The sequence below is a fragment of the Rutidosis leptorrhynchoides genome, chromosome 4, assembly GCF_046630445.1.
Source record: "Rutidosis leptorrhynchoides isolate AG116_Rl617_1_P2 chromosome 4, CSIRO_AGI_Rlap_v1, whole genome shotgun sequence".
Classification (NCBI taxonomy): domain Eukaryota; kingdom Viridiplantae; phylum Streptophyta; class Magnoliopsida; order Asterales; family Asteraceae; genus Rutidosis; species Rutidosis leptorrhynchoides.
In genome coordinates this window covers 540874221-540889364 of record NC_092336.1, presented here as the reverse complement: position 1 = coordinate 540889364, position 15144 = coordinate 540874221, and the positions used below count along the sequence as shown (strand labels likewise).

The 15144-nt window shown below is 37.2% G+C and overlaps 1 protein-coding gene and 1 long non-coding RNA gene across 2 annotated transcripts in view; one reads left to right on the top strand and one right to left on the bottom strand.

The window, feature by feature from the left end:
- Positions 1–691: 691 nt before the first annotated feature.
- LOC139842625 (uncharacterized mitochondrial protein AtMg00810-like) lies at positions 692–1234 on the bottom strand. Its single transcript, XM_071832744.1, has one exon. It carries the CDS (start codon positions 1232–1234, stop codon positions 692–694), a length of 543 nt encoding a protein of 180 aa, XP_071688845.1.
- An 8926-nt stretch (positions 1235–10160) lies between these two features.
- Positions 10161–15144, top strand: part of LOC139904264 (uncharacterized) — a 73665-nt gene continuing 68681 nt past the window's right edge. Inside the window, exon 1 of the long non-coding RNA XR_011778718.1 lies at positions 10161–10988. This is a non-coding gene — a long non-coding RNA (uncharacterized lncRNA). The remainder of the gene's footprint in view (positions 10989–15144) is intronic.

Below are 15144 nucleotides of genomic sequence, written 5' to 3'. Positions count from 1 at the left end.
TCATAATTAGTTTATTCAGGTTACATTAACTGATACCGAACTAAAAAATGCTACCTTTAGACGGAAATGTGACCCAACTCATATAAGTTTTCGAAAAATCCTAAACTAAAATCCCTAGGTTGTTTGTAGGTGCTTCAGAAGAACGCAAATTCACATATTTGTAGTGTAAGTTTATCAATTGTTGATTGATTCTCATTGACGAATATGTCCTGTATATATACAAAATGTATTTAGCTAACTATCAGCTATTTTGAGAGATTAAGCACATGCACTTATCTCTTGAGTCTATCCTATTGTTACGGTAATTTGATACAAGTCAGTTACATTATCTTTAACTAAATATACTAAATACAATATTGACTAATAGGGTCCCGCAGTCGAATCAGGAGGTGATCGAACAATGAGACTGGAGCGAAATCATTAAACAGTAATCTGGGAAGGCCCTTGGTGAAAATGTCCTCAATCTGGTAACGTGAAGGGACATGTAGAACTCGTATTTGGCCACGTGAAATCTTTTCCCTAATGAAGTGAATGTCGAGTTCGATATGCTTGGAACATTGATGTTGTACCGGATTTCCAGCAAGATAGATAGTGCTCATGTTATCGCAATAGATTATGGTTGCTTTGTTGATCGGATGATGAAGTTCGAGCAATAAATTCCGTAGCCAACAAGATTCTGAGACAACATTGGCTAGGCCCCGGTACTAGATCGTGATATGGTTGGTTGCCGTTTAGATGACCAGGAGACCAGGTTATCCCCAAGATACATACAATAGCCGGATGTGGAATTGCGAGTGTCCGGGCACCCAGCCCAGTCGGCATCAGTGTAAGAAACAAGTGTGCTTGTACTTGATTTAGACATATAAATCCCATAATGTAGCGTGCCCTTGATGTATCGTAATATTTTCTTAAGAGCGGCCATATGAGTGTCATGCGAGTGATGCATATGAAGACAAATTTGTTGAACCGAGTATGATATGTCAGGACGAGTGAACTTGAGGTATTGTAAGGCACCGACCAAGCTCCTATAAAGAGTAGGATTATTGTAAACATTACCAGCATGACTACTTAATTTCGATTTGACATCAACAAGGGTGTTCGCTGGTTTGCATGAGTACGTGTCTGCTCTTTCTAATATTTCTTTTGCATACTTTGATTGGTTCAAAAATAATCCAGTGGGTGTATGATGAACTGAGATGCCCAAAAAATTACTGATAGGACCGAGATCTTTCATGGTGAATTTCGTCGAGAGATGTTTCACGATTCTATTTTGTAGTGAATCGGAAGAAGTAACAAGAATAATGTCATCGACTTATAAAAGTAGATAAGCGACATCTTTACCCTTTTTGTAGACGAAAAGTGAGTGATCACAAAGACTATGTGTGAAGCTGATGGTGAAGACATATGATGCAAAACGTTGGTACCACGCTCGTGGAGCTTGTTTAAGACCGTAAAGGGACTTGTTGAGGCGGCAAACATGATTCGGGAAATTAGGGTCCCGGAATCTCATTGGTTGGTGCATATATACTGTCTCTTTTAGATTACCATGTAGGAAAGCGTTTTTGACGTCGAGTTGTCTTATTTGCCATGAGTGTGCGAGGGCGAGTGATAAAACAACCCGTATGGTGGCCGGTTTGACAACCGGGCTAAAAGTCTCCATACAATCAACTCCGACCTGTTGCGACCTGCCATCACCAATCAAACGAGCTTTGTATTGCTCAAAAGAACCGTTAGAACAAAATTTATGTTTATATATCCACATAAACCGTATTACATGCATATGGGGTTCCCGAGGTACAAGATCTCATGTCCTATTATTAATAAGAGCGGCAAATTGATCGTTCATGGCTAATTTCCAATTTGAGTCTTGAATAGCTTCAAGTGGTGTCTTAGGAATAGGAGATAAAGAGGTAGCAGTATTATGGAATTTAGATTGAAGAGTGTTTTAGGTTTGAAAATATTTGATTTACTTCTAGTATGTATTATACGTGTAGGTTCAGTAGGGTCAGTAGGAGCAAGAGGAATGTCATTACTATTGGATGGTGTAATAGCTTGTGGAGATTGGATATTAGTAGGCTCACAGGTATGTTGGGCCGAAGGGGAGTTAGTGTGAGATGGGCTTGAAGAAGACTGGGTCGAATTAGTAGGAGAGCTAGGTGTGCTAGAATGGTTCGTATGTGAGGTGGACTGAACAGGAGTATGGGATGCGTTTAAGTGTGATGGTGATTGGGCCTGAGCATGTGTAGTGGGCTGAGTTGTATAGATAGTTGGTATGGAAGCATCAGTGGGTATTGGTAGTAATTCAGGGTGAAAATGTGATGTTAAGAAGTCATAAGAGTCGAGTGTTTTTAATTGTTGCATGGCAAAGTGAAATTTTGTTTCGTCGAAGAATACATTGCGAGAGATTATTATCTTTTTGTCTTTAATGTCATAGCATTTATAGACCCTATGTGATGAAGGATATCCTAGAAATACACAAGGAGAGGATCGAGGTTGGAGTTTATTTATGGTAGTGGAAGGATGTAATGGATAGCAAAGATAACCAAAAGTATGAAGATGATTGTATTGAGGATCTCGTTGGTAGAAGTGGTGAGTAGGGGTTTTGTAGATGAGAAGTTTGGTGGGAAGAATATTTAGTATGTAGGTGGCCATGGCTAATGCGTGATGCCAAAAAATAGATGGGACGGACGAGTGAGCTAGAAGAGTACGAATGATATTGTTGATGGCGCGTATTTTGCGCTCGGCTTTGCCATTTTGAGCGGAAGTGTGTGGACATGAGAACCTAAAATTCATTCCATTTTGTTGACAAAAGGTGTGAAATGAGGAGTTGTTATATTCCATACCATTGTCGCATTGGAACGTCTTTATATTTTTGTTGAATTGTGTTTGTAAATATTTGTTTAGCAAGAGAAATGTGTTGAATACTTGCGATTTGTTTTGTAGAGGAAAGGTCCATAAAAAATTGGTGTAATCATCAAGAAATAAGATGTAATATTTGTGATCTAATGAACTAGCTACCGGTGAGGTCCACAAATCGCTATGGATAATGTCAAACGAAGATAAAGTAGAAGAATTTGAATTATAAAAAGGTAAACGTATGTGTTTACTAAAAACACACGATTGACATAGTTTATTACAACTTTTATTCGAGTTACTAGACATAGTAACTTTATTTCTAAGAAAACGTAAAATGTTGGCTCCGGGATGACCTAGTTGCTGGTGCCATACATCTTCGGAAATTGAACGAAAATAAGATTAACACAAGAAAAAACAGCAGATCTTTATTAACCAATCAACAACCCAATGAACCCTAATATGAGTGGATTCGGTAATACAGCAGCAAGGTAACAATACTGAAGACACTAGGTGAATTCTCACGATTGATAAACAGATTAACAATCTATGAATCGAAATTAGAACAATAAACACAGACACAAAATGATTTCGGTAATAACAGTGATGAAGATTATGACTGCAGAATTAGAGATGGAGCGTGTGTAGAACTCGAACCCTAAATGGGTATTTATAGCCTTCAATGAAAGATACACTTTTGCCCCCTAAAGGATCTTCAACTTTACATCTGCAACACAACTTCGAATAGCAAGCCATCCAACTTCCTTTTATTCAACTTTGGACACCAATCCCTAAATGGGTATTTATAGCCTTCAATGAAAGATACACTTTTGTCCCCTAAAGGATCTTCAACTTTACATCTGCAACACAACTTCGAATAGCAAGCCATCCAACTTCCTTTTATTCAACTTTGGACACCAATCCTACACTAACACGCAAACAAAGTAAGAAAGTAGAGAAAGTACAAAGATTAGATTGAATTTGCATGATTTTAACATCCTCCCTCAATCTTATCTTTGTACACATTAAAAATTCCAAGTTTATTACACAACAACTTGTGTTGAGACTTATTTAATGATTTTGTGAAGATGTCTGCTACCTGTTTTGTAGTATCAATGTAGTCTGTTTTAATAACACCTGCCAAATTCTTTTCCCTTACAACATGAACATCAGTTTCAAAATGTTTGGATCTTTCATGAAATACAGGATTAGCAGCTAATAAAAGGGCAGATTTGTTGTCACAGAGTAATTTTACAGGTAGCAAATTTGTTATTTTAAGATCAGCAAGCAACTTCACAACCCAAATGATCTCACAGGTTGTGGCAGCTAAAGATCTATACTCAGATTCTGTGGATGACCTTGAAACTGTAGGTTGCTTTTTACTTTTCCAACTAATAAGGGACCCACAGAAGTATAGACAATATCCAGACACAGACCTTCTTGTCCCCAGACATTTTCCCCAATCAGCATCTGAATATGCATATAAATTATTCATACCTGGGTTTCTTATAATTTGAATACCTGCACCTGGATTTCCTTTTAAGTATCTCAACACTCTGAAGGCAGCTTTGACATGAGATTGAAGAGGAGAATGCATATATTGACTCAAGCATTGTATAGAGTATGAAATATCAGGCCTTGTTAAAGTTAGGTATATTAACTTGCCAACAAGTCTTTGATATTGTGAGATATCATCAAGTTTTTTGTCATCTTCTGTTTCATCACTATTCAAAACAGAATTGGATTCCAAAGGAGTTGCCATAGGTTTTGACCCTAACATTCCAAATTCACTTAGAAGTTCTAGACAATATTTTCTTTGGTTCATACAAATCCCATTTTTAGTTTTAACAATTTCAATCCCTAAAAAATACTTGAGTTCACCCAAATCTTTTATTTTGAACTTGGATTTAAGAAAATCCTTAACTTTTGAAATTTCAGCAAGATTATTTCCAGTTATGATCATATCATCCACATAAACCAAGAGGGCAATAAAGTCTGAACCAACAGACCAAGTATATAAAGAGTAATCATTCACACTTTGCACAAAACCATATTCAACAAGAAAGGAGGTAAGTTTTTCATTCCACTGCCTAGGGGCTTGTTTTAAACCATATAATGATTTTGTTAGTTTGCACACTTTGGTGTCATCTTTTGAAAAATAACCCTCAGGTAGTGTCATGTACACATCCTCTACCAGATCCCCATACAAAAAAGCATTGTTAATATCAAGTTGAAACAATGACCAGTTATTGTTAACAGCTAAGGTTAGAATGCATCTTACTGTTACCATTTTGGCAACATGAGAGAAGGTCTCCTCATAGTCTATTCCTTCCTTTTGATTGTACCCCTTAGCAACCAACCTTGCCTTGTACCTTTCAATTTCCCCATTTGCCTTATGTTTAATCTTATAGATCCATTTGCACCCAATTGGCTTTCTTCCAGGGGGAAGATCAGTAACAACCCAAGTGTTGTTTTTGTTCAAGGCCTCCATTTCATCATTCATGGCATCAATCCAACATTGTTGTTTTGATGCTTCATGATAAGATGTGGGTTCAACAGATTTGTCAAGGCTAGAGATGAAGGACAAGGCAGTGGCAGACAGATTGTTGTAGCACACATAGTTGTTTAAAGGGTACTTGCATTTAAACATGACATTGTTGTTTTGAGGATGGTTGAAACTGGGATCAAGAACATAGTCATTCCATTTGGTAGGGCAGACTCTAGGTCTTGTTGACCTTCTAACAGTCCCTTCAACATTAGTGTTCTCAGGTTGAACAAGTGTTTCTTCAAAAACTGGTTCAAAAATAGGTTCAACAGTGGTGCCCTCAGGAGAAGAAGATGTTTCTTCAGGTGAGGAAGTGGTATCACTGCCCCCCAATGATTGAGAATCATGGCTGCTGTGATCACTGCCACTTCCCTCATCATCTAAGTGTGTTCTCTCCTCATCATTGGGACTTGGGTCCTTGGGGTTTTCAGAAAATAGGTCAAAAAAATTTAAGTGGTTCAAGACAGTTTCATTTTTAGAGTTAGTTTGTTTTTGGTTTTTTAGATTAAAGGGAAAAACAGTTTCATAAAACTTTACATCTCTAGAGAAAAGGACATCATTTGACTCAAGGCTTAGTAATTTGTATCCCTTTTTAAAAGATGAGTAACCCAAAAAAACACATTTTTCAGATCTTTTTTCAAACTTATCGCTATTGTTTAAAACAGTTGCATAACATAAACCCCCAAAGGCCCTTAAATGAGAGAAACTAGGTTTTTTTCCATAAATCATTTAAAATGGGGATTTTCCTGAGAGCACAGATGAAGGGAGCCTGTTGATTAGATAAGCAGCAGTTAGAATGCAATCAGACCATAACTCAAGAGAAATACCACTTTGAAAAAGTAAGGATCTAGCGACATTTAATAAATGTCTGTGTTTCCTCTCAGCAATCCCATTTTGCTGAGGGGTATAGGCACAGCTGGTTTGGTGCACAATGCCTTTAGAGTTACAGAATTGGTCAAACTTACTGTTCACAAATTCAGTCCCATTGTCAGATCTTATGACCTTCACAGTTTTTTCAAATTGATTTGTAAGAAGATTTGTAAAATTTTCAAACATTTCAAACACATCACTTTTAGATTTTATCATGTAAATCCACACAGCTCTAGTGAAGTCATCAACAATGGTTAAAAAATATTTGTGCCCATCTCTTGACGTGACTCTATATGGCCCCCACAAATCTAAATGAACAAGATCACCAAGTGAATTTGATTTGTGATCACTTAAGGGAAAAGGTTCCCTTGTTTGTTTTGCCTTATGGCATGTGTCACAAATATGTGTTTCAGATTCAGATTTCCATTCAAGATCATGTTTTAAGAGATCTAATACAGGCTTGGCTGGGTGTCCAAGTCTGCAGTGCCATAAGTTAAAAGAGACAAAGCAATCACTCACACAATTATTCATGTCACTTTGACTTTCATCAAACAGATACAGACCATTATTCAGACTACCAGTCCCCACAATCTTCTTTTCCAACAAATCCTGGATGTAACACTTAGAATCATTAAAGCCAACAAAAGTTTTCTTATTTTTAGACAGTTGATGAACAGACAACAAGTTGACACAATAACCCGGGACCACCAGCACATTTTGAAGTAAAATGTGTTTATTTAAGATCAAATCACCAATTTTAGTTATTTTAGCTTGTGTTCCATTTGGGTGACCAACTGTCATGCCTAATGAGGACACATCAAAGATATTTTCCATATTATTCAAGCTACCAGTCATGTGCTGTGAAGCCCCAGAGTCTATGATCCAACCAGTACACTTGTTTAAACTATGACCAGAACTGTTTGACTTAAAGAATTTTTCAAAGTTTTTGTTAAACAAGTTATTCATGTTAGTGAAGGTACCTGCAACATTAGCATGCACATTTCCGGAGGAATCATTGATGAGGCTCATCAACGTGTTTATCTGATCAGGTGTGAAAGGAGTTCCCTGGCCAACAGAGTTGTTGCTAGGAATGCTTTTATTAATATTGTTATTGTTTCTTTTAACCCAACCTGGGGGATACCCAACAATCTCATAACATCTGTCAATTGTGTGGCCATTCATGTTACACTTAGTGCATTTCAGGTTTGTGTTAGGGCCCCTTCCAAATTTCTTTTTATTATCAAAGGTTTTAGAAACAAGAAAAGCAGACTGTTGAGACTTCCCAACACCCCTGATGGTGGAGGAATCTCTGTGAGACTCCTCTCTTGACACAATAGAGAAGGCAGTTTGAACACTTGGTAATTTCTCTCTGGTGAGAATATTACTTCTGACAGCATGATAGCATTCATCAAGACCCATTAAGAATTGCATAAGTTTGATTGAATCATTGTGATCTTTAATTTCAGTATTATTACAGTCACATGTGGGTAGTTTTACAAGAGCATCAAATTGTTTCCATAAAGCATTTAGTTTGTGATAGTAATCAGACAAAGAATCACCATTTTGAGTAATAGTATTGATTTTCTTATGCAAATTAAAAGTGATTGAGCCATCAATTTTGTCATATGTCTCTTTTAATTCATCCCACACAGTTTTAGCAAGTTTTGAAAAGACTTGACCAGAGAAAAGTTCTTCACTCACAGAGTTCAAAATCCAGGATAGAACAACTGAGTTGCATCTATCCCATTGCAAAGCAAGCACATTATCAGTGGTATTTTTAATGACAGTACCATCTATAAATCCAATTTTGTTTTTGGTTTGCAGAGCCAATAACATAGCCCTGCTCCAGACATTGTAATTTTCTGTTCCCTTTAATTTCATAGAAATAAGGGCAGTGATACTTGTATCACTCGAATGCAGGTATAAGGGATCCCCAAAATCTAGGTCACTCACGTGAGTGGCCTTGGATCCTTCACCAGCCATGAAAGCACAAAGCAATAAGATAACTTAAACAAACACAAAAAAGTTCCTAAAGAACAACCAAGTAGTGATCCAGATAGACAGAATCTCAAGGGATTCTGTCCCAGGGCTTCCTTGGGGTTCTCACTGTCTACACAAAATGAAAAAAGCAGAAAGAGACAACACAGGTAACCAAGTAGCAAGACAAGATCACAAAATCAGCAGAACAAGCATGCAGAAACAGTAAAACGAAGCACAATAAATCATAAAAGGATTAAAGTAAAAAGTTTCAGATTACTCCCCTTCGTAGATAGACAAATGGTTTGAATTTTGAAGAGTGATGAATCAGCCAACCTTAACCCTAATTCGACAATTAGGGTTTCCTCCCTTTTTTTTTGAATCGAAACAGCAGCCCAGAAATACCAATCACAGATCCAAATCGAACCCAGTAGACTAAATAAGAACCAATGAGTCAGTCGTACTGACCTTGAATCAACCCAATTGCACGAAAATAATTTTTCAGTCGTCAACCCTAGTAACAAAAAAGACGAATTGAAAAACAAACAGGATCAAACCAGGTTCCACAGCTCTGATACCATGAACGAAAATAAGATTAACACAAGAAAAAACAGCAGATCTTTATTAACCAATCAACAACCCAATGAACCCTAATATGAGTGGATTCGGTAATACAGCAGCAAGGTAACAATACTGAAGACACTAGGTGAATTCTCACGATTGATAAACAGATTAACAATCTATGAATCGAAATTAGAACAATAAACACAGACACAAAATGATTTCGGTAATAACAGTGATGAAGATTATGACTGCAGAATTAGAGATGGAGCGTGTGTAGAACTCGAACCCTAAATGGGTATTTATAGCCTTCAATGAAAGATACACTTTTACCCCCTAAAGGATCTTCAACTTTACATCTGCAACACAACTTCGAATAGCAAGCCATCCAACTTCCTTTTATTCAACTTTGGACACCAATCCCTAAATGGGTATTTATAGCCTTCAATGAAAGATACACTTTTGCCCCCTAAAGGATCTTCAACTTTACATCTGCAACATAACTTCGAATAGCAAGCCATCCAACTTCCTTTTATTCAACTTTGGACACCAATCCTACACTAACACACAAACAAAGTAAGAAAGTAGAGAAAGTACAAAGATTAGATTGAATTTGCATGATTTTAACAGAAATAGCAGAAAAGGAAGAAGGTAGACTTTGTAGTTTGTTAAGAAAGGTAGACGTGAGCGGGTAAAGATCGCCTTGACTATTGCATCTCATGAGTGGAGTTTGTGTCTTGTAATCCTTCATAGTGAAACCAAAAAGGGTCAAAAGTTATAGCAACATTATTATCGATAGAAAGACGTCTAACAGAAATTAAATTTGTAATAAGATTTGGTGAATATAAAATTGAATTGATATGTAGAGGGTAACGTAGAGTTTTGTAGTTTTGAGTTACCAAGACCACAAATTGGAAGTCTATTACCATTTCTGATGATTATTAGTTTAGGCACGTTCGTATTAACATAGGTTGAGATCATACCTCGGTTACCTGTCATATAAGATGAGGCCATCGTATCCATATACCAATTTTCTTCCTGTGGATTCAAAGCCATGGTCTGAAAAGAACTCTCGATCGTTGTTGGAGCGTAATTAGCCGAGGGAGTGGTTGACCCGTTGTAGGTACTGTTGGGATATAGACCAAGTAATCCAGCAGCTGTGTTTGAATTATGTGGAGTATTCGGCCTGGCCCAGGAGGTAGTGGGATAAGGGCATGGTGGAGTATTGGGCCATTGTGGTTGATAAGCCCATGGAGTGTTGGGGATCCAGGAAGGTCTAGGGCCAACATAATGCAACGGTGAGGTTTGATAATTACCCCTTCCTCTGCCCCGATAACCCGAACGTCCACCACCACGTCGTCCGCCTCTCCCTCGAGTAGAACCAAAATTGGAGGTCCGATTGTCTTTTTCGTTGGAGCGAGATGTTTCACGATGATTGGTGGTGGTGCTGAGTGCACTTTCATGAGCGATTTCAGAACTTGAAGAGTTGCGATTGATGTGAGCTTCTTCCAAGATGAGTTTTGACCTAGCTTCATAAAATTGGGGTAGTTTTTCTGACTGTGAGATGTAGGTGCCAATTGTTGCATAATTGTCACCTAAACCAGCAACCATTTGGAGTACCATTCGTTGATCAGTGACATTAAGACCAACGTTGTTCATTTGATCCGCACGCATCTTCACTTCTTGACAATATGCGGATACATTTGGAAAGTTGTCTAATCTGAGGTTGGTAAATCTGTGTTCAAGAGCAACAGCACAAGAGCCTTGATTATCGTGAAAAATGCTTTTAAGACGATCTCACGCCTTCTTAGCAGATGTATCAGTTTCAAGAATGGTGTGTAACAAGTCTTTGGAGATGGTAGCGTAGATCCATTGGAGAACAATGGCGTCTTGACGAGCCCAAACTTCAGGAGAGATGGCGTCGGCTTTAGAAGAACCAGCATGTGGTGCTTCAGAGGTTAAGTGATCGATTACGTCATGGGCACGACAATGAATTTTGAACAACTCTGCCCATGAGTTGTACTGACTGGTTTCAATTTCCAATTTGATTGGTACGGAATGGATGATATGATTGATTGGTAGTGGAATTGGAAGCTTGGATTCGGCCATGGATGAGATAAAGAAGAGGGCAGGAAGTGTTTTAGAAAAAGAAAAGAGGGACCGATATCAAGTCTGATACCATGTAAGTTTATCAATTGTTGATTGATTCTCATTGATGAATATGTCCCGTATATATACAAAACGTATTTAGCTAACTATCAGCTATTTTGGGAGATTAAGCACATGCACTTATCTCTTGAGTCTATCCTATTGTTACGGTAATTTGATACAAGTCAGTTACATTATCTATGACTAAATATACTAAATATAATATTGGCTAACACCATGTAAGTTTATCAATTGTTGATTGATTCTCATTGACGAATATGTCCCGTTGATAACGCAAAAATTATACATGTTTATTGCCGTTATTTTGATCCAAAGTTGTTCCATTGGTATGTAATTGTTGTACTTATGTATTGTAACTCGTATATAATTGTAAAAGTCCATTGTGAATGAATAAATGAAGACCAACAGCAAAAACAGAGTTAAAACGAAGATTGAACGCGTAAAACAGCCCGAAACCACTGAGACAGGTCCAAATGGGGCGCATCTCTCTTAGATGCGGCGCATCTATGCACCAAATAACTCCCGACAGTTTCAGATGCGGAGCATGAAGACTTCTGGACCAAAAACAGCCTCAGATGCGGCGCATCTGAGATGGATGCGGCGCATCCAAGCCAGATGCGGCGCATCTGTCCCAGATGCGGCGCATCTGCTTCCCTGCCGACAGTCCTGAGTGCAGAATCGAGCTGGAATCTACTGAACGTAAAGAGATGCGGTGCATCCCAATGAGATGTGGCGCATCTGGTCAATTTCTGGCCATTTTACCTAACTTTTTAGCCTATTTAAGAAAGCCTTTGGTTACATACTTCATATACCTTCACTACTACGTTCTCCCTCAGTTCTAATACGATTTTCAAGGTTCAAGGAAGGCTGCAAGTCAATCTCCACCCTTTCAACATCAAGATTAAGCTAGGATCATTCATCACTATTGGTACTTTTGTTCTATATCTTTTAAACATGAATTCGAATTTTATTTACTGTTTCATTAGTTCTACTATGATTATGTTAGGCTAAAGCCTTGTGTGTTTGCTTCAATGTAAGATTTATGGCTTGGGATTGTTCTATACTTTGATGTTATGCTAGTTACACATATGTTTGATTGATTAAATTATCTAGGAAAACAATCTATACTTCAATACACCTAGTAATCTAGACGATTAGATGCATAAACTTAAGTGATTTTGTTATGTGTTTAATTCGGTAATTGAACAAGTTTTGAAGCAACATAGTTATGAAATTACCTCAAGTGATTGTTGTAATTCAGGTTTCATGTGAGTTTAACCGGGTTGAATCTAGTTAGTTAATCAATCTAAATCACCATGTTCTTTCAAAAGATCCATAGTTGTAATCATCCTTGTATCCTAGTTCAATTATGTAAGTTATGACTTGGTTTATGTGAATTTATCAAAGACCATAGCTTATACTTCAACACCTAGTGATCTAGCCACCTATATGTGAGTATAGGATGTTAATTGAATGATATTTAGGATATACAATCATGTAGTTTACTTAGAGTGATTTTAGTAAACTAGGTTTTATGTGAATTCAACCACGAAAGAATCTTGTTGATTAAACATAGCTCTTAAGTTCATAGAAATTGTGAAATTGATATAAACTGCTCTATTGTAACTATTACATAACAGTTTTAATTATAAAAGAACAATCCCTGTCATTTATCAAGCATAGAAGTAAACACCGCATTCTCATTCTTGTTAATTACTATATTTATTTACTGTTTCGTTAAACGAAAATACAACTTCAAACACAAAACATCCCTTTTAGAACAATTAATCGTGGTAAAATCTTAAAAAAAAACTTCTCCCTGTGGATCGAACTGGTCAATTTACTTGCTAGTTACTGCATGATCGGGTTTTAGTTGCCTGTATTATGTGTTAATTATTAAGCATATTGTCTTCATTTTAAAGGTTACGTTTTAACACATCAACTTTTTGGCGCCGCTGCCGGGGACCCGGTTTTGTTAAAAGATTTTAAATAAACTTTGAATTATTCGATCCTTTTGTAGGAATTCAATTCCTAGAAAAGTTACTTTTTTATTGTAAGCTTGTGTTTTTGTAATTGGTTTGTTTGTGGTGTTGTGATTGCAGGATAGGTATTAGTGCATGAATCTACGTTCTTCCAACTCTAATTTAATTCCTTCATATCCTGAACCTGAAAGAGAACTTCACGAACTCTTAAGAGCTCAAGAAGTAGAATCTCCTGCTCAGGATTTAGAATCACTTTCATTAGATTCTAACTCTGAACCAATTGTTCAACCAATCATCGAGCCAATCATTAAAGAAGAGGAAGAGATGACTGCTACAAATCAAACGATGGATGCTTTGATGAAGGCAACAAGGATAGGACAAGGCCACGCAATTATTCAACCTACGATGACTGATGGTTTTGAAATAAAGGGGCAATTTCTCCACATGGTGACTAATACATGCCAATTCGGTGGAGCCCCAAATGAGGATGCTAACGAGCATCTTCGTAAGTTTATAAGCATTTGCAAGCTTTTCAAAATCAAAGATGTCTCCGATGAAGTTGCATGTTTAAAATTTTTTTCATGGTCCCTAAAGGATGATGCAAGAGATTGGCTAGACTCATTACCGGAAGGTTATATTGAAGTTTGGAATGACATGATGGACAAATTTTTGTCAGAATTCTTCCCTGCTTCGAAAGCAGCAAAGCTGCAAAGTGATATAAATCACTTCAAGCAAAAGTCTAACGAGACTCTTTATGAAGCTTGGACTCGATTTAATAAAATGCTTAGGGTATGTCCTCAACACGGGTTGAATACATTCCAAAAGGTCCAAATATTCTACAAAGGAGTCAATGTGGCTACCCGGAAGGATATAGATGTTGCAGCAGGAGGATCAATCATGAAAAAAATGCCCGAAGACGCTCACACAATAATTGCCTATATAGCAGCCCATTCTCACAATTGGCATCAAGAGATGGAGTTCTCTAGATCATCAACAGTTGCTAATGTCAAAAGCAACGATGAAATCGCTGCATTAAAAGTTCAATTGGCAAATCAAGCAAGGCAAATTGAGAAGGTAACCAAAGAAATGCACGCTATCAGGGTAGGGTGTGAATTGTGCCAAGGTCCCCATCTCACTAGAGATTGCGAAAAAACGACAATGGAAGAGAAAGCAAATTTCTTAGGTTACTTACGTAAAGGTGAAATGAATTTTGACGACTTTTCGGCGGTTGATGCAATGAACCGGAAGTACCCTCCTGTCAATAGTTATCAAATAGGGGGACCTTCAAGTTCAAACAACAATTACCACGGAGGAAATGCAGGTTACCAAATGTCATAACCCGACCTTAACCATAAGGACGAATACAATAACATATGATTTCATCGCGAGGTATTGACCTCTATATGCGACATTTTTCAAAAACTGCATTCGTTTTTACAATACAAACCATAGCTTTTATTACAAATACAAGGTTTAAACAACTTAATAATGATTATCGTTTAGCGATAATCTTAGACTTACAAACTTTACATGTGATAATAACAATACGACCTCCAACATATTTTACATTACAAATCCTCCGATATGCAGTTTTATTTTTGACACAAATATGCATACTCAAGATCTTGCTTAAATTCAACATGTTGCAGCGGAAGCTTTTAGTTATCACCTGAGAATAAACATGCTTAAAACGTCAACATAAAGTTGGTGAGATATAGGTTTAATGCCGGCAGCGTTATAAATATAGACCACAAGATTTCATATATAAACGTTTTAATAAAAATATTCTAAGTTGTTGAGCACTTGATAACCATACTTAACATTTAATCAACGTCGCATATTCCCTTTATTATGAAATCTTACTACACCGTACTAAGTGTAGTTACTGAAACGAAGTACTGTGCAACCGTTGAATACTGGTCGTCCAGTCCGGTTGGGGTTGTCAGGCCCGATAGATCTATCAACAGGATTCGCGTTTACAATACCTCATGTAAATAATAGTTACCAAGTTACAGGGAAGTATGCCAGTGGTACAACTCAACGTAGAATATATATTTTTAATCACTTGTGTCCATAACGTAAATCATAAAATGCATGTATTCTCATCCCGAAATATTTAGAGTTTAAAAGTGGGACTATATACTCACTTTTGTCTTAAAGGTATTTAACTCGACTTGGTCTCCGATA